The 23,173-nt window shown below is 45.4% G+C and overlaps 1 protein-coding gene and 1 non-coding gene across 2 annotated transcripts in view; one reads left to right on the top strand and one right to left on the bottom strand.

The window, feature by feature from the left end:
- The window catches only part of LOC105561870 (nephrin), a 114,383-nt gene that overhangs the window by 76,603 nt on the left and 14,607 nt on the right, over positions 1-23,173 (top strand). Inside the window, exons 9-11 of the mRNA XM_012012225.1 lie at positions 8,921-9,080; positions 15,513-15,812; positions 20,077-20,397. Of these exons, the coding sequence (XP_011867615.1) occupies positions 8,921-9,080; positions 15,513-15,812; positions 20,077-20,397 (781 nt within the window). The remainder of the gene's footprint in view (positions 1-8,920; positions 9,081-15,512; positions 15,813-20,076; positions 20,398-23,173) is intronic.
- Trnaa-ggc lies at positions 20,521-20,593 on the bottom strand. Its single transcript has one exon. It is a non-coding gene; the product is annotated as a tRNA-Ala (tRNA).

The raw sequence follows: 23,173 nt of genomic DNA, 5'->3' as shown, positions 1-23,173 counted from the left end.
GAGAAACGGAAATAACAGGGGCCGGGAGGGGAGGGAGAGAATAAGGCGAAAAGAAGGGAGAAATCGAGAAGGCGAAGAAAGAAATGCGGGGTGGCCGACATAATGGAGTGCAGTGATTAAGTCGGTTCTATCATTCACGGGGACAATAGGGAAGTTCTGTACCTACCTGCGGCATTGACGAGCCAATCGGCCGGCCGGTTTAGACGAGGAGAGAGCCTGAAAGGATTCTCTCAACTCTTCATCTTTTCTCGCAAAGTGGATTGACCGGAGCGCACTGCCGGAAGGGTCCCATTAATACCGTTGTCCTCCTGGACACGCGGAAAGATCGAGAATTTATCTCGAGCTCCCCGTCAAGTCCCTCCGCCCCCCATTAAGAGACAGTTTGAATCCATTCTGTACAGGAGGTACGAGAATTGCGAATACGTCGCGCTGCTTCTTCCACGGGAGACCCTCCGTCAGGGTTGAAACGCGCTAACGTGCTCCGGTTTCGTCGAGTTGATAAAAAAAAAAGAAAAAGAGGAAAAACGCTTCCACTTCCTGAATCGCGGCGAATGGATTTCGCCTCCCGGCCCGAGGCCGGGCGATATCGATCAAACTTGAAATTCCGCGTCGCCTCGCCGCCCTGTTTGATGCGCTCGTATCGGCGTCGTGGCTTTTGTACATAGCATCGATTGGATTGCGCGGCGCGCCAAGGATAACGGCTTCCGCGCTGCGAATCCACCGAGTGCATTTCCCTCTCACGCGAGATTCGGCCCGACAAGTTCGGATCTTAATGCGGCGCGGGGGGAGGGGAGGGAAGGGGGTGCGAGAGCGCGGAGGAGTCGAAAAGCGCGGTGGCGCGTGTGCGTGCGTGTACGTGAGTTCCCGAGGAGGCGAATGTCGAGAATTTCGGCGGGCCGTACATCAATCAATTTCACTACCATCGCGATCAAGGCGTGCCGGGGGTTCCCGCTAAGGGCGGACTCCCCGGGACTACGGCGGGCGTTTGCGGGCGCGGATTCGTTTGGCGCGATTTCGATCTCGCGATTTTTCGTTAAGAGATAAGACGCGGCGGCGGGGAATCGCGCGGCGATAGCGCAGTCACCTACAGAGTCTTCGCCTGGCACACTCCTAAAAAGAGCCCCCCGATGGTCGGGCAACTTTCGAACAGCTGTTCGGAACTACTCCCGCGCCGTATCCCCGACATTCCGAATACACCCGGCCGAAATCCTGGACGCTATTGATCCCGGCTGATTCTAATGGCTCAATACAACCGTCTATTGCAATTGCCAAACTTTCTCCGAGAACGCCAAAAACATTTGCGCTCGAGTCTCGCGCAGATAAAGCGTGTCTGGATTTCTAGCGTACGTTTCTATTGTAGGGTCTGTAGAAACGTCGGCTGCTCCGAAAATATTAATAGTCCCGATAATATTTGGAAAGACAGGTGTATTTAAATATTTTTGCATTCTTCTGTAATATGGTTACATATCACAAGTGTCGAGATTCATTAAATCCGAGATATTTTACAACGTGGAAAATAGATGACAATAGGTAACTGTTGAAATATAAAATTGTAGAATTTTTGTTTAATAAATAACAGCTCGATACAGCGTAGAATAAAATTTAATAAATCTTTTAAAGAATCTGTCATTAATCTTTTATAACCTGAATTTTTCAATGTTGCTTTTAATGCCTCTAAAAAAGTTATTATGTAATGCATACAATATGTATTTTTCTTGGTCGAAAACGAAACCGCAGTACTTACGATTTTATTTGTGCTCCATAATTTTTAACTGTGGAACATTAAAAAGAAAAGAAACGTAAAAATTAAAGGGCATGTAAGTGAGTAAAGTCTCGATAGAGATAAACTATAAAACTTTCGTTTCGCTGCGAGACGTTATCTGTACACACGTGCGCATAAAAGCACAATTAAACGAGCGTAACATAAATCAAAATTTAACACAGGGCATTACGTTATGTAACTTAGAAAACGGTAAAAAAATTTATTTAATCGCACACTACATTCTCCTCTCTTGTTTTGATTTTATTCAATGCGAACGTGTAATCTGTAATTTATTATAGAAAATTGAAAGGAAGGAAGCGCACTTGGTGGGAGCATTTGCACAGTGACAATTCCTAATCTGAAATTTCGCATTTCGACAGGGAGTCGAGAAGGAATTGCACGCGGATAGAAGATCATAACTGTCCTGCGCGAGAAATATTTTGCAAAACCCGGTCAGAAATAGTAGGATCCGCGCAACACCGTAATTGATCGACCCTGCGCCACTCGTTTCTACCGTAATAAAATCGCCAACGCTGCAACGCACTGCGAATATTCGATAACGGCGCATCTCTATACGGCCCCGCGCGCAATTGGGATTACTCTACTGCTAAAACCAAAATACAAATAACTTGGGCAAACTGCGTATCGGCCGACTGCGAAAATCGGCGCACCCTTACGCATGTATGCGCGACGCGTTGCGTCCGCGATTGCGCGACACGTAGCGTTCGCGATTGCGCGACACGTTGCGTTCGCGATTGCACGTCGCGACGTACTCGAGCGATGACGGAAAGACCGGCCTCGTCGTTGCGAGCGGATGAGGAAGGACAGCGGGCTGCTCTTCGCACGAGTAAACGGAGTAAAAAGATTCCTTTGAGGGATAGCGGTCTGCCAGGAGAGACGGGGCAAAAGGAGCAGAAAGGAAGGACGGAAGGAAGGAAGGAAGGAAGGAACGGAGAGTGGAAGGAAGTATGGCCGCGGCTTGTTGGCAATTTTTCAAAGAATCAGTGTGCCGTCTGACCGGAATGAACGATCCCCTCCCCCCCCCCCTCCCCATCCTGCAGAAACCCTTTCTTTTTCCTCGAGCTTGCTCCTTTTGCGTCTGACCATATGAGAGAGGAGGAGAAAGAGAGGGAGAGGGAGAGAACGGAACACTGAGAGGATCACGCGACCGCACGGGATCCCCCTGTGATAGGAGATGGTTTCTGTGTCCAGAAACCGGGCGGGCATTCCTATACGGGAGGCGATCCCCCGTTTGAAGGGCGCGAGAAAATTCGATAAGATTCTCGGGATCCGAAAGGTGATGCCAAAACGAAATTGGACGGGCCGTCCGGCCGGTACGTTGGTCCCAAGGTTTCGTGGGCCAACGAGGGACATCTCGGACGCGCTCCTAGAAATCGAATGTCGCGTGTGGAATGTCTTACTATCGATCGGCGCGAGAGCGTTTCTAAGAATCGGAAAAGGAGCGCGGGGTACGGTGCCTCTGGATAAGGAAACGCGATCACCGTTTCAGCCATTGGGGAGCTAAAATAATTTCGAACGGCGCGCATTTACCAAAATGATCCCGTTTAACCCATTAGTATCGCTGTAATATCTTTTAAGGGGCCGTCGAAAGGAAGACGTCGAAGGCACAGAGATAGATAACATTAGCCATTAGCGACGGCAATTCCCTTAGGCCGATGCAATTAGGCTTGTCGATAGGTAGAAGGGTGTCAGCTGCCTGCACTCGGAGAATGGACACAATGGGGAAGTTAGTTGATCCTCATTTACGGAGCAAACCCTATGAAACCTAATTATCGGAAGCGTAGTGCTCTCTCTCCGCTTCTAGTTTTGGGACTGACTGATCAAAGGGCCTTGTTGCGTTCGCCGCAGCGCTGCTAATCAAATTAAACTTATAACGCTGAGTCAAATGTGCCGCGTGATTGAACAAAGTATGTACGATTTTCGCTCGAAAATCGCATTGCCGTATCGCGTTCGTTACGTTGAAACGTAAATCTGTAGAATCGGGCGTGCAGTTGTTCAATCTTGGCTCACTGACTTTCGATACATCAAGAATACCTCGTCGCTACTCGTTTTACTTAAGGGATTTGGCTTCTGCACTTTAAGGTTCCTCGCGCTAGTGCGTACCGAGTGCACACTCAGGCTTGTTTTCGGTCAATACATTTAAGAATCGTCTTAAATATCTCTTGAAATATTTCGTAGCCAATAGAAGGATCCGTATAGCATCCATACGGATCATTTTTTAGCTAAATACTCTTTGAACGTGTATTTCAGACAAAGTTAAGTATAAAAATTGACTATAAACAGGCCTTAGTGTGCACTCAGTGCGCACCGGTGCACGCAATCGCTATAAGATATCAATCTAAACCTCACAATTTTTGTAATGCTCGCATCTTCGGCTTGTCCACTTTCTACAATTTTGTATTCTATTATACCGTATTATCGAGCGCAAGTACGCGAACAATCGCGGGCTTGAATTAGGACGAAATTACTGGCGCGAATCTACTTACGCGGACAAATACAAGTACACCAGGTGGAGGAGTAGATTGGATAAGTAGGATGAGACGCAGGACGGATGGTGGCTCTTCGTGGAATGGCTCGGTCGCAAGAAAAGATAAACGAAAGTCAGGAGCTGACTACACAGGACGATATCGTACTCTCCATTCCGCCTCGTCGGGACGACGAGGAGAAACGCGGACGGGAACGACGAAAGAACGGAATTCCGACTCGTGGGAACGGAAAGGTGGAGGCTGGGGGATTCGAGTCGCGAAAGGGAACTTTAAACTTCGCTATCTCTGCCGAGGCGGGAGTACGCAACGGGACCATACGTGTAAGCTGCCGTGATATCGATCTTCGTGTAGCAAATCTCCATCGCGGAGTGTCTCTTTGATGGTGGTTTTGACCGATAAGCTTCGACAGTTCTCGTCTGACGCAGGCAACATGAAATAAAGCTTTCAACAGTTTTACTCTCGAGGAGGCAAAAGGGGAGCTCGATGATCGGAAAGGAAAACTATGAGACTGTGCATGAAGGCGCAGATGAATGCAGAATTTTGTTTCAATCTTCCTCGTCGCTTTTACGGGGGGTTCATGTTTGATTACGAGAATTTTAATGAGTGTGTAAACGACCTCACTGGCAATTCTTTATTATAATAAAACACAACGTTTCGGACAGTAATACTGGTCCTCTTCAGGTAACAAACTTACAAGAGTGCCTACAAATGTAAGATTCGTCAGATTGGAGATGTGAAATTCCTTTGAAATTATTTCTGTTTTCTAACGTTGATGGCCAGACGCATTGTACAACGAAATTTCTGACTTCTAACTTAACTTTCATATCTCTAATCTGACGAATTTGTACATTTGTAGGCGCTCTTGTAAGTTTGTTGCCTGAAGAGGACCAGTGTTGCTGGCCGAAACGTTGTGCTTTAGTATAACAAAGAATTTACAGTAAGGTCGTTTCCACACTTATTAAAATTCTTGATTTCTCGACTGGCGTCACTGAGTTACTGTTTAATTTGATTACGAGAGTTGTTAGACAAGAACAAGCGACGTCTAATTTACTTTCCAGCGTTCATGAAAACGTTGAATCGTTATTAAAAGGATATAAATGTTATATATCTAATTCCGAGGGTAGTCTCGTCGAACAAAGAGGAAGATTACGACGCGAGGGGGAATTGCGGCGTTACGGTAATGTGATTGGGATTATTTTGTAGAATTATTGAATATGGAATTTCAGCGGAAACACAGAGGGAAGATGTAAAGGCGTTCCGTTAAAAATCCCCCCCGCTGGGTTTTAACAAGATATAACGTTTAACGAGTCCTTTCCGAGCTTCGTCTCTTGCCGCAAGTAAATCGAAGATAAACCTCGGGATTTAACCGGGGCTTAACCTATGCTAAGCGTGCTAAACCTCCTAGCCTAGACTCGACCGCATGGATGGCTGATTACATAGATTACAATGCAGTTTAATTGAGTTACGTCGCTAATGGCCGCAAACGCCGCGTTCATCTCTTTTCTGCTCTCACCCCGCCCCTTCCTCATTGCCTTTTATTACGTTTTATTGAAAACAAAAAATATATATTTCATATATGAAGACTGTGTAAATTTCATCGAAAAAAAAAAACTCTATGTACACCAACCCGGGCGCGTTCGATTCGCATGATCGCGATATCGCTAAGTGCTCTGAAATGCTTAATATGTCAGCTCTGATATTTTATTTGGCGATTTATGGAGCACGTGAATAGCGTGGCTGAAATATTAAAAATTTTGTCCAGCTTGTTTTTCGGATTCACCTCGAATCCATGTTTTTTTAATAGAATGGGAATCATTTCTGATTAAATTCATCAATATCGGCGTAATACATTTCAAAAATAAGCTCCCTCGCCCGCGTTGACCGCTCATCGGCATTTTATCTCGTTCGTATATTCTGCTTGCGCAATATGACAAGATTCATCGGTATATCAGTTAATCGTGCACAAGTAATTAAATATCCCCGCGCTATTGTCGCGAAATCGCGCAAGCGAAAAATACGATGAACGAGGAAAGAAGAAGAGGGAGGAGGGGATCTCAACGAGGCGGCGACGTCGCGACGCGCCGTGTCGAGCTGCCGAGATTATAAAACAATTGAATAAATCCGCCCCTTCGAGCGGCATCTAGGAGAAAGAAACGCGTCCTGAAAGGACGGAAGACAGAAGTGAGCGGAGGAAGGAATCCCTGAAGCCTCCCCCTCGCCTCGCCCCCTCGGCGCGTACCCCGGTCTGCGCCCCAACCCCGCCAACTTCTCCAAGATTCAAATGGCCTCGTTTCAAATCGATTTCGAATTATCTTCGGCGAGCGGATTCTGGCGGAACGGGAGAGAAGAGGGTCCGCCGGTGTAATGGAGGAAACGGTAGTGAGGCAAGGAGGTATATAAGAACGAAATGGCGGTGAGGAGATGATGGAAGGGCTGGCAAGGGGGGGGAGGCGGGAGGGGCAGAATGAAAAACTTAAGGGACTTTTACTGGACGGGAAAATGTTTGCCGGCGAGACAAGACGCCCGGCTGCCGTTTCTCGTCTGATTAAATAGGCAGGACCACTTTTACGGGCGGTGCACCGAGTCTGCATACGCAGACCCCGAGACGTTCCGCTCATAATTTCCCGGTCCCCGCGTGTCGAACTTTCGCTGCGCGTTCGGCAAAGAGATAAAAAGATTGGACGACAACGAGGTAGGGTGAAGAGATATCGCTTGATACGAGGGAGGGAAAAGTTTTACGCGGGAACGCGCGGCAGCGACAGAGTGATGTATTCACCGTCGAAGCCCAAGAGAACGGCGCCCAACAATAAGTTGGACATTACTTTTTAATAATCGACTTTGTAATTGCGTTACGAACTACGACGTTTCGCCAGCAACCAGCCTGTAAATTAGGTAGTAGACGGCGGTCGTGGAACTTTCGAAGGCCGCCTCTCGCCTGATTAAGCGGTTCGGCCTGCATTTGGCAACGGCACCGACACCGGCGTATGCACCGACTCCAGCTACTTGTTGGCTCTGACGTGCGGCTGTTCCACTCCGCTCCGAGTTCGTTCCCGCTGCAAGTTTCAACGGAGTGCGATATTAGCACTACATTCGTTCCGCTTCTCATTTTGCTGCGAAAACAGGGACAAAGTAAGACATAATGGGGCTCACCCTTTTGGAGCTAATTAAAGCGGCAAATTCGTTACGGCGACATGTAACCGTGCGTAGCTCCTCTCGCGACCGGTAAAACTGGTAAAATCGTATTTGTCGCGCGCATCTCCTGCCGGATAACGCAGAATATATTACTCCGCTGTTTCGTTAACGTGCACGACGTCATTGCGAACAATAATGACGACAATTTTAGCGACGGATTCTTTGACGAACTGGGAAGTGCATTTTTCTCAAAAATACCGAGTCTGTTGCAATTTCCAATATTTAATAACTGACTCGATTAACACTATCGACGAACGACCTGCGTAGGGATCTCAGAAAAAGAAAGGAAAACAAATTTATTAAGTTAATTATCCGTATTTTTCAATAAAAGTCAGGGAGATTTCCAGAAATTAAAATGTTTTCAAAATGAATAAAGATTGTTTAAAAGATGCGACGAGTCGTGCGGACTCCCTTGATGACATGCACGACGTCATTGCGAACGACAATCACGATAATTTTAGCGACGGATTCTTTGACGAACTGAGAAATGTATATTTTTCTCAAAAATGCCGAGTCTGTTGCAATTTCCAATATTTAATAACTGACTCAATTAACATTATCGACGACCAACCTACGTAGAGATCTCAGAAAAAGAAGAGAAAACAAATTTATTAAGTTAATTTCCGTATTTTTCAATAAAAGTCAGGGAGAGTTTCGGAAACTAAAATGTTTTCAAAATCAATAATGATTGTTTAAAAGATGCGACGAGTCGCGTAGACTCTCGTAATAATTAAAATTTACAAAATTGAATGAAAGACACGATCTTTTCTTATTTCTTATTAATCTCTTGAATACTGTTAGTCGATAAAAATAGCGACTGCTGCGGCTTTAAGTAGCAATAAAAATGCGATTGGAATCAAGCATGTTTAATAATTGATTGCAATATAATAAACTACATAACGCACACATTTTAATAGCAAATAGCAATAGCCTGTTTTGCGAAAGCTCCTAATGACACGTCACGCGAACACGATTCGTTAACTCGAATTGCAACAAGATTATATTGCGCGTGCAGCAATGTGTACTTAAGGTACACGCTCCCTCGTAATCTTGCAAGATACTTCCCCTTTGTCTTTCGCGGTCATAAAAGCGCTCGTTTGGCCCGCAACGGCATTCCTCTGGGGGTGGGAAAAAAAATGGTACAATAACGAACACAGATCGTAACAGGCAGGAAGACATCGTGGCGAGACGCGCGCGCGCGGTTGCGCTTATCTCTAATTTATCGCGAAATTAGAAAATAACGAGAAATGAAATCGCGCGCTCGATCTCGCGGCAGAACAACTCTAGCACAACGGAGGATTGCTCTTTTCCCCTTCTTCCTCTATCTTTCTCTCTTTCTCCCTGTCAGCCGCTTGATAAATATACACACACGCGCGCGCTCGCGCGCGTCAGTATCACAGGAGTCTCGTTTCCGTTGCGCAATAGGTTTTAATTGAAATCTTCTCCTTTTTTTTAACAGAATCAAATCCTGGCGCATAACACGTCGGCGAGGATCATCTGGTCGAATCAGAGCCTCGTCTTGCAAAGTGTAACGAGAAGCAGCGCTGGCCTCTACGTCTGCGCAGCAACGAACGCCCTGAACGAGACGCGCAGCGAACCGCTGCACTTTCGAGTTAAATGTAAGTTGATCCACGATTAAAAATACTCCCCGCGACAGGCCTGAAAAGAAATATTATCAGCTAGCGTTTGTCGCGCGCTGATACATCTTACGTTTGAATCGCACGATTCTTTACTAGCAATTAGACGATTTCTGATTGTAATCTTATAATTTCTTTTGTATATGAATTTACTGTACACCCCCTGGGTACCACGTACGTTGTGAACACTTTACGAGTGCTTAGCTAGAGACTACATTTTTTTAAAATCCAATTCCCAGAATAGCCGACTGTCGACACGAAAGCCGCCTCTAAGTTCCGTGAAAGAAGTGATTCGTAGCTTACGGAATAGGGCAGCACACGTGCGCGGTTCTCGCTCTTGAAAAACTCTCTAGAGCACGAATTACCAAAGCGGCCCTCCCAAGTAAGAGATCTCAAACGGGAGCGGCATGAAAGGACCTCGTGCACTTTTCTCGTAGGACGCACAATTTGCGAGGTATTTGCGAGAAAATCCGAATTCCGTTTCCAGGCGTTTTTCGGTAAAATGTCGCTGCGGTTTAAAAAGTCTCTAGAATACTCCGGAGTGTGTGTGTGTGTGTGTGTGTGCGCGCGCGCGCGTGTGCTCTGTTTAAAAATTAAAATATCAGGTTGAGTTCTTAATCATACGGAAGAGATGTCAAAGTACGGGATTACAGTCAACTGTGAAATTTCGTAATCGGATTTTCGTGAAAGTATAACGCGAAAGGATTTCGCGTTCACTCGCGCGGGCCGCTTAATCTAATTCGTAAAACTATCCGGGAACAATTGACACGCAGAGGCACTTACTTAGTACGAAACCCCGGCGTCGCTTGCGGGATCGCATACGAACTCCAATTTCGCAGACAGGCGGAGGGGGTCCTCAATATTTAACCGTGGATCGTGACGACCTCGTAAAGATAGGGGAAACAGTCACGGATAAGCCAGAATCTCGCGAGCATCCACGAGTCGAAGTTGGGGACGGTCTCGTGGTTTATTTCCTTGGATATTACGCCGTCGTTAGAAGAGAGGAAATAACGTTTCGTTGACGCCATCGACACTGTAGTGATATAATGGAATTTAAGGTAGCCGGGACGTAAGTGTACCTAAAGAAGATAGGATAAAAGCTTTCAAGTTCACACTACGATTCGATATCACGTTCGAATCGATCGGTGCAGAGAGAAAGCATATATGTACCCGCGACATACATGGAAGATTTTCCAAGAGGAAAAAGAAGGAGATACTTGAATAATTTATTCTCAGAGTTTCCACTTTACGAGATGACAATCTGCGTATTATTGTATACTTTCGTATTAGTTTCTTACACGGAGACAATTTTCTTGTAAAATCTACCCTGAAAATCATGTAATGGGATAACATGGTATTTTGAAGAATTTATGTTTTTTTAATTTTATCATATATTTTACTAGTAAAATGTATAGAGGGAAGTTTGCTATTATGAGATAGAATTCTAATATGGGATAGCGGGGTTTCTGTTAAATTAATAGTCATCGTTAGTTGATTCCACCGTGAATTTATTTCCCTGCGAAATATGTTTAGTGGAAAATTTATTGCTAGATTGTGTAATCATTGCGAAAAAAGATCTGTGATTGAATTTGGGTGTTGAAAACCTGCTATCTCATAATAAAGAACTTTCCTCTACGAATTGTAAGTATAATTACTAGTAAAATGTACGGTAAAATTTCAGAAAACTCTCATAAAGTTACTCCAAATGCCACGTTGTCCCACGATTACATGATTTTCAGGATAAATTTTAAGAGAAAATTCTCTCCTATATTATCGTCATACACTTTTTACCTCAAATCCGATAGTTATATATTTTTTATTTATAATCCTTTTTTATATGCAAGGGAAAATAATTAGAGTCTCTAACTTATTTATAACAAAGTTGTCTCGCGTTTTCCACAAAACTGCTTTCTCTGTATTTATAAATTTTTTTTGTGCGAAGATTAATAGAGCCACGTGACGATAGATTATTCATCGATGTACGAACCTGGTAAATATTCCAAACAAAAACCGTGCAGATTTTACCGATTTGCACGGTAATCGGATATTATACACACACATGAAGGTTTTAAATCGAACAATATTAATTAATGGCTACAATAAAATAGCTTTGCCATTTTTCGATGTGTAAATGTTAATTAAATTTTATAGGAACTAATTGAAACCGCATACTATAGTCGGTATGATCATTTAACACGATTTATTTTTCACTTTAAATTACGCAATTCAATTATGCAAAAAAACCCCCCATAGTTTGTCTGATATTTGTTCTACATAATTTCAAGACAGTTCGTAAGTTTTTAATCAACAGAGAAAGAAATCTACCGTTTATAAAACGCGGAATAAATATACAAATAACGTTCTCGAGATCCGCAAAATAGTTTATGAGTAAGCTAAAATAATCTTTGGTCTTTATTTGTTAATTTGTCACTATCTACTTATGATTACCGTGCGTTGCAATATCGTATTTACTACAAAGCTTAAAAAATGGTACATGCAGATTACGATTTCGCGTTAGTTTTATACGGATACTATCCACGAAAACCTTGTAATATTGTAAATGTAATGCGTTTACAATTACACACGCGTATTCCCCGCACACGCACATACACACACGTCTCGCGCGTTTACCCTTCTATCGTGAAATTTCTCTGACGGCGCATTTGTTTCGTGTTGCTTGTTCGGATAAAAACCCGTGATCAAAGTTCAAATATGAGGCAATTGAAAATGCTACAAATGGAACAATGCGGCGAGAGAAGAACAATAAGCCTGTAACGCGGCGCATTCTCTCCCGCTCAAATTTAATATTAAACAGCGAAAAGCTTTAGCTCTCGTGGAATGCTGTATTACGGCCATCATCGAAAATTAATAACAATCGCTTGTCTTTTGCGAATCGAATTACGATAGGAAATGCGCAGTAATTATGAACGTAATAAAGCTGAAAAGTCCGTAATAAAAGTGACATGCTAAAAGCAATCCGAGTTCAATAATGAGTACTTTCAACCGGTCGAGATCACAGGCTTTTCAAGCCTGGACCCGACTCCCGTTTTATATCCCCCCATCCCCCCCGGCTACATTTGTTGGACGTTATATCAGCATTTCGATCTTGGCTCTGATTATTCGCGTAATATCAATTTCCACCGTTCAGCCCCGGCAACGTCTCGTTTGGTTACACGATGAGAGATACGTATGCCCGTGTTCGCCCTCCTCCTTCGCGCGGAGGGCGCGAGACGAATGGAGACAAAGGGAGGCGCAGATAAACGTAGACAAATCGGGACAAATATATATCGTCGCGCCGGGAAGACGGTGGGAAGAGGAGAGTAGACCTTCTTGCATAACTCGCGTTGATAAAACGGGATTCCACCGTCGATTAGGGGAGGGGAGCAGCCGCCCCCGATGCGTGACAAAATGCCGGGGGGGTGTGTCGGAAAAATCGTGCCCGTTGCACGACATCGCTATCACTTATGTGTTTTCCCAGATGCAACTGCGATATGTAGGTCGTTATTGGCATACCGTCGGAAACCTACCGCCCTTCCGTGTACAGACAACGCCGAGGCGGCAGGCAGGTACTTGGATCTCGTCGTCGCTTTATCTCGTCTACTACGGCTTTGCTAGATCGACAGAAAAATCTTCCCTTGCCGTCCGATCCGTCAATATTTCTGGAGCGATCAGAATAATTTGTATTGCGTTATAGGACAACGATCGAGTGCACCGAACGGATTTGTAACTTTATGATAATTTTTGTAAGGTGCAGCTACAAAACGCCACTTGAATTCTAAATAAGCCTGGAATCGTAATAATTTATATAGTGGGTGCGTTAATAACGAACTTTTCTTCTCCACGTCAATGCTTCGTTTTCAAGTTTGATTGGCGCACAAGTAAGTCACTGGACTGCAAGCGTACGTGAATTAGATGATAATTTGTGTAAATTGTGCAGCTACAAAGCGACCATTTGAATTATTAGTAAGTCTGGAATCGTAATAATTTATATATCAAATGTACTATTTCGCATCAATGCTTCTTTTTCCTAAGTTTGATTGGCGAACACATAAGTCACTTGACTGCAAGCGTACGTGAATTAGATAACATTGTCATTCAAATGGCGGACTTTCGTTGTTCGCGAAGATTACGATCGGCAATTAACACCCTTGTCGCTTGATGAATACCAGATGCTTGTTCGTGAAAAGCGGTCTATCCTAAAAACTTATCTTTCTCGCAGCTATGATAATTTCTGGTTGGCATAACAAAGTAGAGAGCCGTTGGCGTAAGACGAAGGAAAAAGCGTCACTTCATAAAAACTGCACCCCAAGGTAGGAAGCTAAAGAGGACGAGCTAAAGAGAGTAGCATTAATAATGTTTATCGAGAAGCGCAATTAATACGCGTCGCTCGTCGCCCAAGTAATCTCCTGACGGGACATGCCCGAAGGCGAGGAAAGCATAAGGCAGTCATTTTGAAATTTACAACACTAATCCGCAAATGAAATCTGCGAGTAGCCTGATGAAAGGGGAAAAGCGAAACAGCACTGATATTTACTTCACATCCCTCCCGACAGATGTCTGTCGATTTTTTTGAAACTTTAATTAGCGCGCTGGTCTCTTTTTGCATTTCACCAAATTAAATCGTCAAAATCATGTTTCTTGAGCCATAATTGCAAAAATTCAAGATTCTAGCTGTTTCACCTTCCACGAAGATTCTGATTAACTGTAAATAAACTTGAAAAAGGTTCAATTAATTACAGACTCTCGATGTTCGAGAGGAACGAGGGAAAAGGCTTGAGAATCAAATGTGATTCTTTGTGAATCAACGTTATTTAAACATAGAAATATCTTTGGTTGCCAGTAATAGATAACAATAATCAAGATAACGATAATAAAAAATATTGATCAACGTTATTTAACTTCGATTCACGTTGCAGTACAAACCACGAGTTGTACGGTTCGGCACCTAAAACCATCTTCAGCGATAAGAGATAAATTGAGTAATCTCACGTTTTCCGATTAGTATAAGGTGAATATAAAAAATTAATACACGGCTAGCGCAAGTCCGGAGAGAAAATATGAAAAAAATTCGGCTAATATTTATAATCCACAAAATATTCGAACTGGAAATAAAAGTCAGGATTAACCAGCAAAGGGAAGCGAGATCCACTCGTCAAAATAAATCCAGAAAACGTGAGATTAACAACGTGAAGCCTTGGAAAAGGCATCGGGTACTGAATCGATTATTTAAGCAGTGGTGGATAAAATTTAGACAATAATACACTTGAAACAATGGCGTGGTTACAATAGACAGCTTGTACGGACGCCAACCATTGATCGAGGTCAACGGAACGAGGTCAACAAACAGATTCATCCCATTGTACCGGCATCAATAACATTTGTAATATCGATATAACCGAGCGATTAATTGTTGCATGATGTAACGTTTTGTGAAGACGCACATAAATTTCACAAATTCTAGCGTCGATGATAAAATTCGTAGTACGATGACTGTCGGCGATTATTCAACGAAATCTGCTGAATGTGAATTTAAAACCTCGGTTAACGCACTCCCGCTTTGCATTTCACCAAATTAAAAACCACTGAACGCGCGTATCCCCCTTTGCAAATGTGGAAATTCAAGATTTCGCGTTCGCAGCTCTGTAAATTCCGCCCACCGTGGAAATCCTGATTGTTACAAATATCGCGAATTCCAGCACCGACGGTAAAATCCGTAGTGCGATGGTCATCAAAGGGCCGCCAGGTCGCGTTAAAAATTGCAAAACACGTAGCGGAGAAAAAAATCCTCTCGCTTCTCGGCGGTACGTACAAATCAATAATTCTGCGGCACTAATTCGCGCGTAAAACCGAAATCTCATGCTCCCTATTGAATTCCAGTCCCTTCGCGGAAACCCCGATTGTCACTTTCGGGAATTCTAATGCCAACGGTAAAGTCCATAGTGCATGCCCGAGTCGAAATTTTGGCCCTATGTTGAACCTTCTATTACATAGTATGACCTAAGACAGTAAAAGAGGTCGAACTGCAAGTACAAAATTTACTCCTACTTAAAAACTGATATGGTGTCGGAAATTTCTACTTTTGCCAATTTAGCACTAAAGTAGGTCCTTTTAAGTGGGAGCTTAAGTAAATTTTGAGAATTAAAGATTCAAGGGAGAAGTACAAAAATATAATGTCATCAAAGTAGGTTAATGCTGATCTATGTAGGTCTATAGATCAGCTAAGTAGGTGTAAATTATCCTAAAAGTGTCCTTAAAAGTGTCAAAATAGTAGTCAAAATTTCGACTCGGGCATCTATAGCGCGATGCTCGTCAAGGGGTCACCCCGTCGCGTTATAAGCTCCGGGACACATGGCGGGCAAGAAGATCGTCTCGCTCCTGCCGCCGGTACATACAGATCGATAATTCTGCTTCCAGTCGCGCCGGTGTGCAAGGAGGACCGGATCATAGTGGTCGGTGCATCGCGGGGCGAGTCGCTCGACATCGCCTGTAGGGTCGAGGCCGATCCGCCGGCGCACAATTTCCGGTGGAAATTCAACAACAGCGGCGAGACCCTGGAGGTAGCACCTGCTAGGTTCTCCATGGAGAAGTCGAGCGGCGTCAGCGTGCTGAGATACACGCCGTCCACCGAGCTGGATTACGGTACCCTCTCGTGCTGGGCGGACAATCTCGTCGGTACCCAGTCGAGGCCGTGTCTTTTTCAGCTGGTGGCAGCCGGTGAGTATACACGATAAACCGCGGCGATGCCTCGGACGGGGCTTTACCAGGGGCGAAATATAGCCAGCCTTCTTGGGAAAAACCTCGATCGAAACCGGTGCCGGTGTGTCGGCGCGGTAAACTGTTTATTAACCGGCAATTTGTGGGTCGGATATGTTGGTCCTTCCGTTTCGACGTGTCGCCTTTGTTGCGTACGTTTCACTACGTCTGCGAGCAGCCGAGAGAGCGGCGATAAAAATCGAGTTCATCTAAATACGAACTAGCAATCGATAATTGTCTCGTCCTCGTTTTACCTCGTTAGGAATACTTTTTTTTTGTTTATTTAGGCGCATTAATAGGGGACGGGGAAGAGGGTGCGAATAGAAGAAGCGCTCGCTCGTACAATCGATGAGGTTTTAAAACTGCCGTTCGTGGGCGGAATGCATGGATGTTTGTGTGTGATTATTACATTAGAGATTATTGGATTATAAAGTCGGCATACTTGTTCGAAATTGTGAAAATTCCTCGTGTTTGAGGAAACAACGCGGCGCAACTGCGAGAGTTGCGCAAATAAATAGAATGACTGAAGTAGGGCGTTTAAAGAAACATACTCGACGTTTAGTTCGGTGCTCGAAATCGTGGGGAAAAAACGCGCTGGCGCTGAACAAAAGCGAAATAATCCACAGCCACGGGGGCGGGGGTGGGGAGGGGGGGTGGAGGGCGCCTCGTAATAAATTCTTTGTCCCGTTGTAAAATTAGGTGCATTTTTAATCGCGCGAGCTGTCCGCGCGCGAAAAATCGCCGAAAGCGCGCGACGATTGAAATGCAAAATCGCTGTTTTCGCGGGATCCCATGGGGAGGGGGAAAAAAAAGAGCACCCCCGCGAATCATCGTCGTACAATGGGAGGCGACCAATCATCGACCGTTAAATCGGCATTAATCCCCAGGCGAATTTTTTCGCGTTTCCTCGTTCTCCCTTTTTTTCGCCCCTTCCTCTCTCCCCCCTCTCACCCCCCCCCCCCACCCCCCGTTCGTGCGTGATCGACAGTGACGTTGACATGGCGATCGGCCGAGGACGTATTGACGTTGACGAATACGTCGAGTGTGAGCGGCACCGGTGTGTGCCCCTCACCCCCCTCGCCTCTCACCCCTTCCAGCCCCCTCACCACCCCCCCGCGAAAATAAAATCGTCCGTCCTCCTTTCGCGCACCATCCGCTCCTTTGCCTCGATATCGAAATCCTCTCGCGGTGCTCCACCAATGCCAACGACCCGTAAACCCGATGGCATGATATTATTTTTGTACCCCTATCCGTTCCTCGCTCCCGCCGTCGTCCTCCGCGTTATTGATGTCGGTTAGCATTCCGCGAAGCATTTCGGTAAGGAATATGCCCGTCGAGGCGCGGCGGTATGGTAAAAAGACGGGATTTCCGGGACGGGGTCTCGCGAACGGAGTCGAGGATCACGTTAGACGCCACTCGTTACGCGAATCGAACGTACAATTGGAATTCCGGGACGTATCGAAATTTACGAGCACCGAACGCATGAATGAAACAAAGGTACTCCGTTTTCTGTCAAAAATCGCGATACGTAGACGTATATAGATTAATAATATCGATACGTTTCAAAGGGCTTTTTAAAGAGTTAAGTCGTGAATATTATAGGCAAAATATTGACGATTAAGCATTTATTGAGTGCACCCGCGGGAAAGATTTCCAATGTTATTATTTCGATTTACCGTAACGTAGGATCGGCATGGCGAACATCGTATTTATTATCGAGAGAGAAGTATTTTAATCTCGCATGGAAAATTATTGTTTTACAATTAAAGGGAAAATCTATAATAAAATTACGTTGGCGCATGCGTTACAACGTATCGAGCGGAGAATTATTTCAAATAGGACACGTAATCTTAAATTTATATACGTTACCCTTATTTCAAGTGAATATTATTAAGGGATTACATCTATCAGACGTCTCTTAAAATAGACCTTTTTTCGGGGATTTTTTTTCCCATGAAGCAATAAAACAATCAAAATGCTGTATAAAGGGTTCATTATACATATAATGAGGTGTACAAAAAAATTTTTTGTTTAATATGTGTTTCCAAAATGGCCGCAGTACAAACGGTTGAAGTACAGTGTCTCTTTCTGGAAGAGGTCAGCGGCAAGATGAATAACTTTTGCAATTTTTATCCGATCGACTTGAAATTTAAACTGTAGCTTCTTAGATATATTTTAAAGAGAAGTACACACGATTTTAATGATTGATTAACAATTTTTTATAAACGTTTAAACGTCAAATTTTTGCTGAAAAACGAAAAAAAAGTTCAAATTTATGTCTACTTGCGAAAAATTAAGTTTGGTTATTAATCATGTGTACTTCTCTGACAAATTTAGTGTAGATTACGAAAAAAATTTTTTATTTAGTCCTAGGTGCAGATGGAAAAATGTTATTCATCTTGCCGCAGACCTCTTCCAGAAAAAGACACTGTACTTCAACCGTCTGTACTGCGGCCATTTTGGAAAAAAATATTAAACAAAAAATTTTTTTGTACACCTTATTATATGTATAATGAACCCTTTATACTGCATTTTGATTGTTTCATTGCTTCATGGGAAAAAAAATTCCCGAAAAAAGGTCTATTTTAAGAGACGTCTGATAGATGTAACCCCTTAATTCGAGAACGGAGAACAGGAATTGTTGATTTAGTTTCAACATTTTGGTCAGAAAATCGCTTATTCGCGAGTAAAGCCAGCGGTACGCGTACTATCTTTCCTGCTGGATCGCTTACGAGAACCAATAAGGATGCAGAGTTTTAGATCAGGTGACCAAATGTTTTACATTTTTGCCTACACGAAGTTGTGATAATTTATGTCGAGAACATTTTTGTCTTTATCAGAAGGCCTTTGTAAAAGGGAACAGTATGCAAGATTACTTAAGCCAACGTAACACTATTTTTCCTACTGGACTGCTTACGCGAGCCAATCAGGATTTAGCCCGAAGTCACCTGATCTAAAACCCTGCATCCTTATTGGTTCTCGTAAGCGATCCAGCAGGAAAGATAGTACGCGTACCGCTGGCTTTACTCGCGAATAAGCGATTTTCTGACCAAAATTTATCCGCGATCCACTTTCTTGGCAGCCGAATGTAAAAACGAACTACACACGTTCGCGCTCTGCGCGGTCATATTACGCGTGCTTGTACCGGGCGCGTTGATTTTTCGACGAGGTTTTACGTAGAAAAATCTAAGAGAAATACCCGCCGTTTCTGCGAGTCATTCAGTTTGACGAACTTAGCCGTCCTTCTTTGTTCGCAAAACTAATTTGAATTTACCTCTATCCGGGCGATGCCCTTTTACGAGCGCGAAAGCGCTGGTTACAAATGTTTGTTCGCGGGGAATGGGGGTCCGGGCTACGTGGCAAAGCGACATAAGAAACGGAAGGGCAAAGACGAGCGAGGAGAGAACAAACGCGCGTAAAGTACAAACGAAGCATTGTCGAGATTCAATATACGTTCTGCAGATCCGCGAGTCATAACGAGGAGGCAGAGGGAGGACGACGACGACGACGGCGACGGACTTTGTGATAAATGAAATCCCGAGCGAATGAACGGCGAAACGAGCGCGTTGAATATCGAAATTAGATTGAAGGAAGAGACGCGCTCACGGCGTTCGTCACGCGAGCATGAAACGAGCGATATCCTCCTCGCCGCGGTCACGACTTCCGCCAAGAAGGACGCGCGAGAATTGATTTCGGAGAGAGAGAGAGAGAGAGAAAAAAGCGAGGCGCTCTCGTTCCCCGCGGCGGGGAGGATGTGTCACGCTGACGGCGGTAGTCGGAGGTGCGGGAAGAAAAAGTGGGCAGGACACATCTCTACGCCCATTACGATCCTGGTACACTAAATCTTTGCCACTCGTGGACACGCGAGCATTTTTCACTCGCGCGCCGGGCTTGATTTCCGAGGGAACGACCCCCGAGCCAACCTGTGGAGCCGCTTTCGGATGTATAGACGCGTACAAGATGTCCAGAAAATGTCACGAGACGGAAGTGGCGGTCGTGCGTGTCCGTGCGCTGAGAAAGATTTAGTGTCGGGGAGGCAACGGCCGCGAGGGCGAAAGAGGGAGAGAGAGAGAGAGAGAGAGAGTCGTCTCTCGCCTCGTGCTTTTGTCGAGGCTCCATTTTTCCGCGGGGAGGGAGGGAGCTATTTCAGTTGTATAAGTCGCGCAATGTACGAGCCGTCGCCTTCCACCCCGCCAATTTCCGTCATCGACCACTCTCGTTCCAGGGAAACCGTTTCCGGTGCGCAACTGCACGTTGGCAAACCAGACGTACACCAGCGTGGAGGTGAGATGCGTGCCGGGGTACGACGGTGGGCTGCCGCAGAAATTCGTCCTGGAGGTTTATCACGGTGACGTCGATTATCTGGCGAGCAGCCAGCCCCTCTACAACGTCTCCAACCCGGACGAGCCGTCCTTCGCCCTCGCCGGGCTGGAGGCCTCGGTCGAGGCCGGAGTCCACGTGGCGGTTTACGCGGTGAACGCCAAGGGTCGAAGTCAGCCGGTCATTCTCAGCGAGGTCACGTATCGCGATGCTGAAAAACGCACCGGTAAGTACTCGAGCTCGCGGGGTGCACGTCGCACCCTCCACAGTAATAAATAGGGGTGTATCTTTGGGGAGGTAGTGGCACTAAGACGCGCCACTTATTAATTGTCGGCAAGAAAAATAACTGGGACTGGACCAGGATTCGAACCTGGGTCCTTCCGCTCGCCGGGCGAATGCTCTTCCAACTGAGCTATCCAGGCCCTTTCTCGCTTACCTACTTCATTTTACTAAATAAATAATCGCACCCCGTCGTGTTCGCCAAATAAAGTCGGAGACCGAAGTTCGGCCGACCGCGTGCTATCGACTGTTCTCGCTACACATCGGGAGGATCAACGCGGCATTAAATTGTGTTGGTGAAGTTTCGTAATATTCTTGCCCCGTACTTGCGCGAGGGATATTCCTAGGCGGGTTGACTGCGCGTTACGCGGGCGGGTTAGATTATCGCGACGACAGGATGAAAAATCGCGTATCGTCTATCACTTACAAAGTCGACGCGAGGTCGAATGCGGCGCGTCGCTGAGGAGAAGTCAACCGGGCTCAACCCTGCTCAATTTGGCGGGCGTCCGCGATTGCCCGGAGATTAGCGGAAGGTGCTGGTCGAGTACACGGATCGACGCAAGGTCACCGTGAGTTCATGTGGGTCTTTTGGGCAGGGCAGGACGATTCGGGGTAGCGGCTGTTCTCAAGGTGGGTGGTGTCAGCGACGCGCGGGCGGTAAGCAAGACAGATCACCACCCTCGAGACAACGCTACGAGACGAACGCACCGCACCCCATTAGACTTTCGTATATATTGCGCATCGCGCTGCTTATCAAGAACAGCCCGGATGCACGCCAGAATTAACCCCGAGGAATATATCGAACGTTACGTTTCTCTCAAATTGCAGAATTGTCCGATCCACTCTTCGGGGTGTAATAAAGTGTACATGCGTTCATTCTTGACGAAGCCGACGTTTAGGTGTATACCCGAGTCGAAATTTTGGTGCTATTTTGACACGTTTAAGGACAATTTACACCTACATAGACCAGCAATAATATAACCTACTTTGATAACATATTTTTTACTCCTCCTTTGAATTTTTAATTCTAAAAATTTACTTCAGCTCCTACTTAAAAGGACCTACTTTAATGCTAAATTGGCAAAAGTAGAAATTTCCGACACTATCAGGTTTGAAAGTAGGAGTCAATTTTGTACTTGCAGTTCGACCTCTTTTACCGTCTTAGGTCCTGCTATATAATAGAATTAAAGGTGTTTTATTTTAGCCTCATTGTTTTCAACGCTAAATTTTTCCATTTAAAGGTTTTTTATACATAGCGAAGGAAATCATACTGTAATTTCTAATTTTTGTCGTTATGCATTTTTTAAATTAAATCTTGAATTGACGTCTTCTTGTAATGTTTTTTTTAATAGAGTGCAAGAGGTTTGTTATGTTTAACAAACAAAGTAACAAGTTCAGTTTTTATTACTCAAAGTACTTAGCTTCCAGCCATTCCAGAAACTCGTAATTTGATATTAGTTCTCAATAGAAAACCTTTTACACTGCAATTTTCAATACAACGCGAAGGGCGCTACGAGACGTGAAATAAATCTCTCGCGTCTCGTGAAATGAATCTGAATCTGGAAAGTCGACCGCTAATTATTTCCATTGCAAAACGTGAGTGCGGAAATAGGCGTATCCCAACACGGTACGGGAGTACAGAGGGTAACGTAACGAGAACGTGGCAATGTTACGAGCGCGTCACGTTGCGTATCATTAAACACGGTGGCAAATGAAGCCGCAACCAACGCTCGCTCGCGTACGCAACGCAACGTAGTGTTACGTGCACGCGCGTTCTCGTAAACAGTAGTTCTCGCAGTGGCCCGAGGTAAAACGGCCAGCGCCCGAATCAATTGTCAGCGAAGTGATTTACGGTCGTCGCAGCGTCGATCAATTTGCCGCTCGATGGCGAGCGACGCGGTCGGTTTTTCCGCGTGACTTTTGACCCCCCCGGTGGCTGCGAGGGCGCCCGCGCCGGTCCTCAAAAACAAATTGAGGAATCTGCATTCGAGCGCGGGCCGAAGGAGATTCCGGCCGCCGCGCCGCGGCGCGATTTATTTCCGGTATCGATCACGCCAGGAGACAACCATCGCCCGGGATTCTATCCCCGTTTTCTGTACGCCCGCCGTCGCCTGTCGTTTGTACGCGAGGAATCGCGGGAGGGAAGCTGCGGCCACTGATTTCGGGGAAGACGGCGGGTATCCATCTTGCGTAGAAAGATCGAGGAGCGTTATTGGACCGCGCGAGAGAAATCGTGCAGATCGGAGTATCCGTCGCGGAGAGACACGACGTGCCCGGAGACGAAGTCGAACTTTTCACGCGATCCGCCACGCAGGTGGATCCGGGGGACGGGACGGGGGGGGGTGGCACTTAAGCCGTTTCTAACTTATTACACGAATTTTTTTGCTCCGCCACATAGGCAACGAACATCGAATTAAGGAAAGCAATTACAGATAATGGTCCCAGCGGCACCCAGCGCCGGGACCGCGCGGAGGACTCTCGGGGAGGAAGAAGGAAGCCAGAGCGGAACTGTAAGGGACGGAGAGAAGGAAAAGCCTATCCGAGAAAGATACGAATGTACAGGGTGGTCATTAAGCAGCTGCAGCTTTCCTTTCTCTCCGTTCTTGCGGTATCTCTCTCTCTCTCTCTCGTGCCTGCATGACCTCGACCGTTCTTGACTTCCTTTTTCTCTCCTTCTCTTTTTATCTTCCTCTCCCTATATCTTTCCTCCCTTATTCCTCCTC

Source organism: Vollenhovia emeryi, unplaced genomic scaffold, assembly GCF_000949405.1.
Source record: "Vollenhovia emeryi isolate VEMERY1.0 unplaced genomic scaffold, V.emery_V1.0 DF939199.1, whole genome shotgun sequence".
In the NCBI taxonomy this organism is placed as follows: Eukaryota; Metazoa; Arthropoda; class Insecta; order Hymenoptera; family Formicidae; genus Vollenhovia; species Vollenhovia emeryi.
The sequence above is the reverse complement of the archived record's forward strand: the minus strand, read 5'-3'. Positions and strand labels throughout refer to the sequence as shown.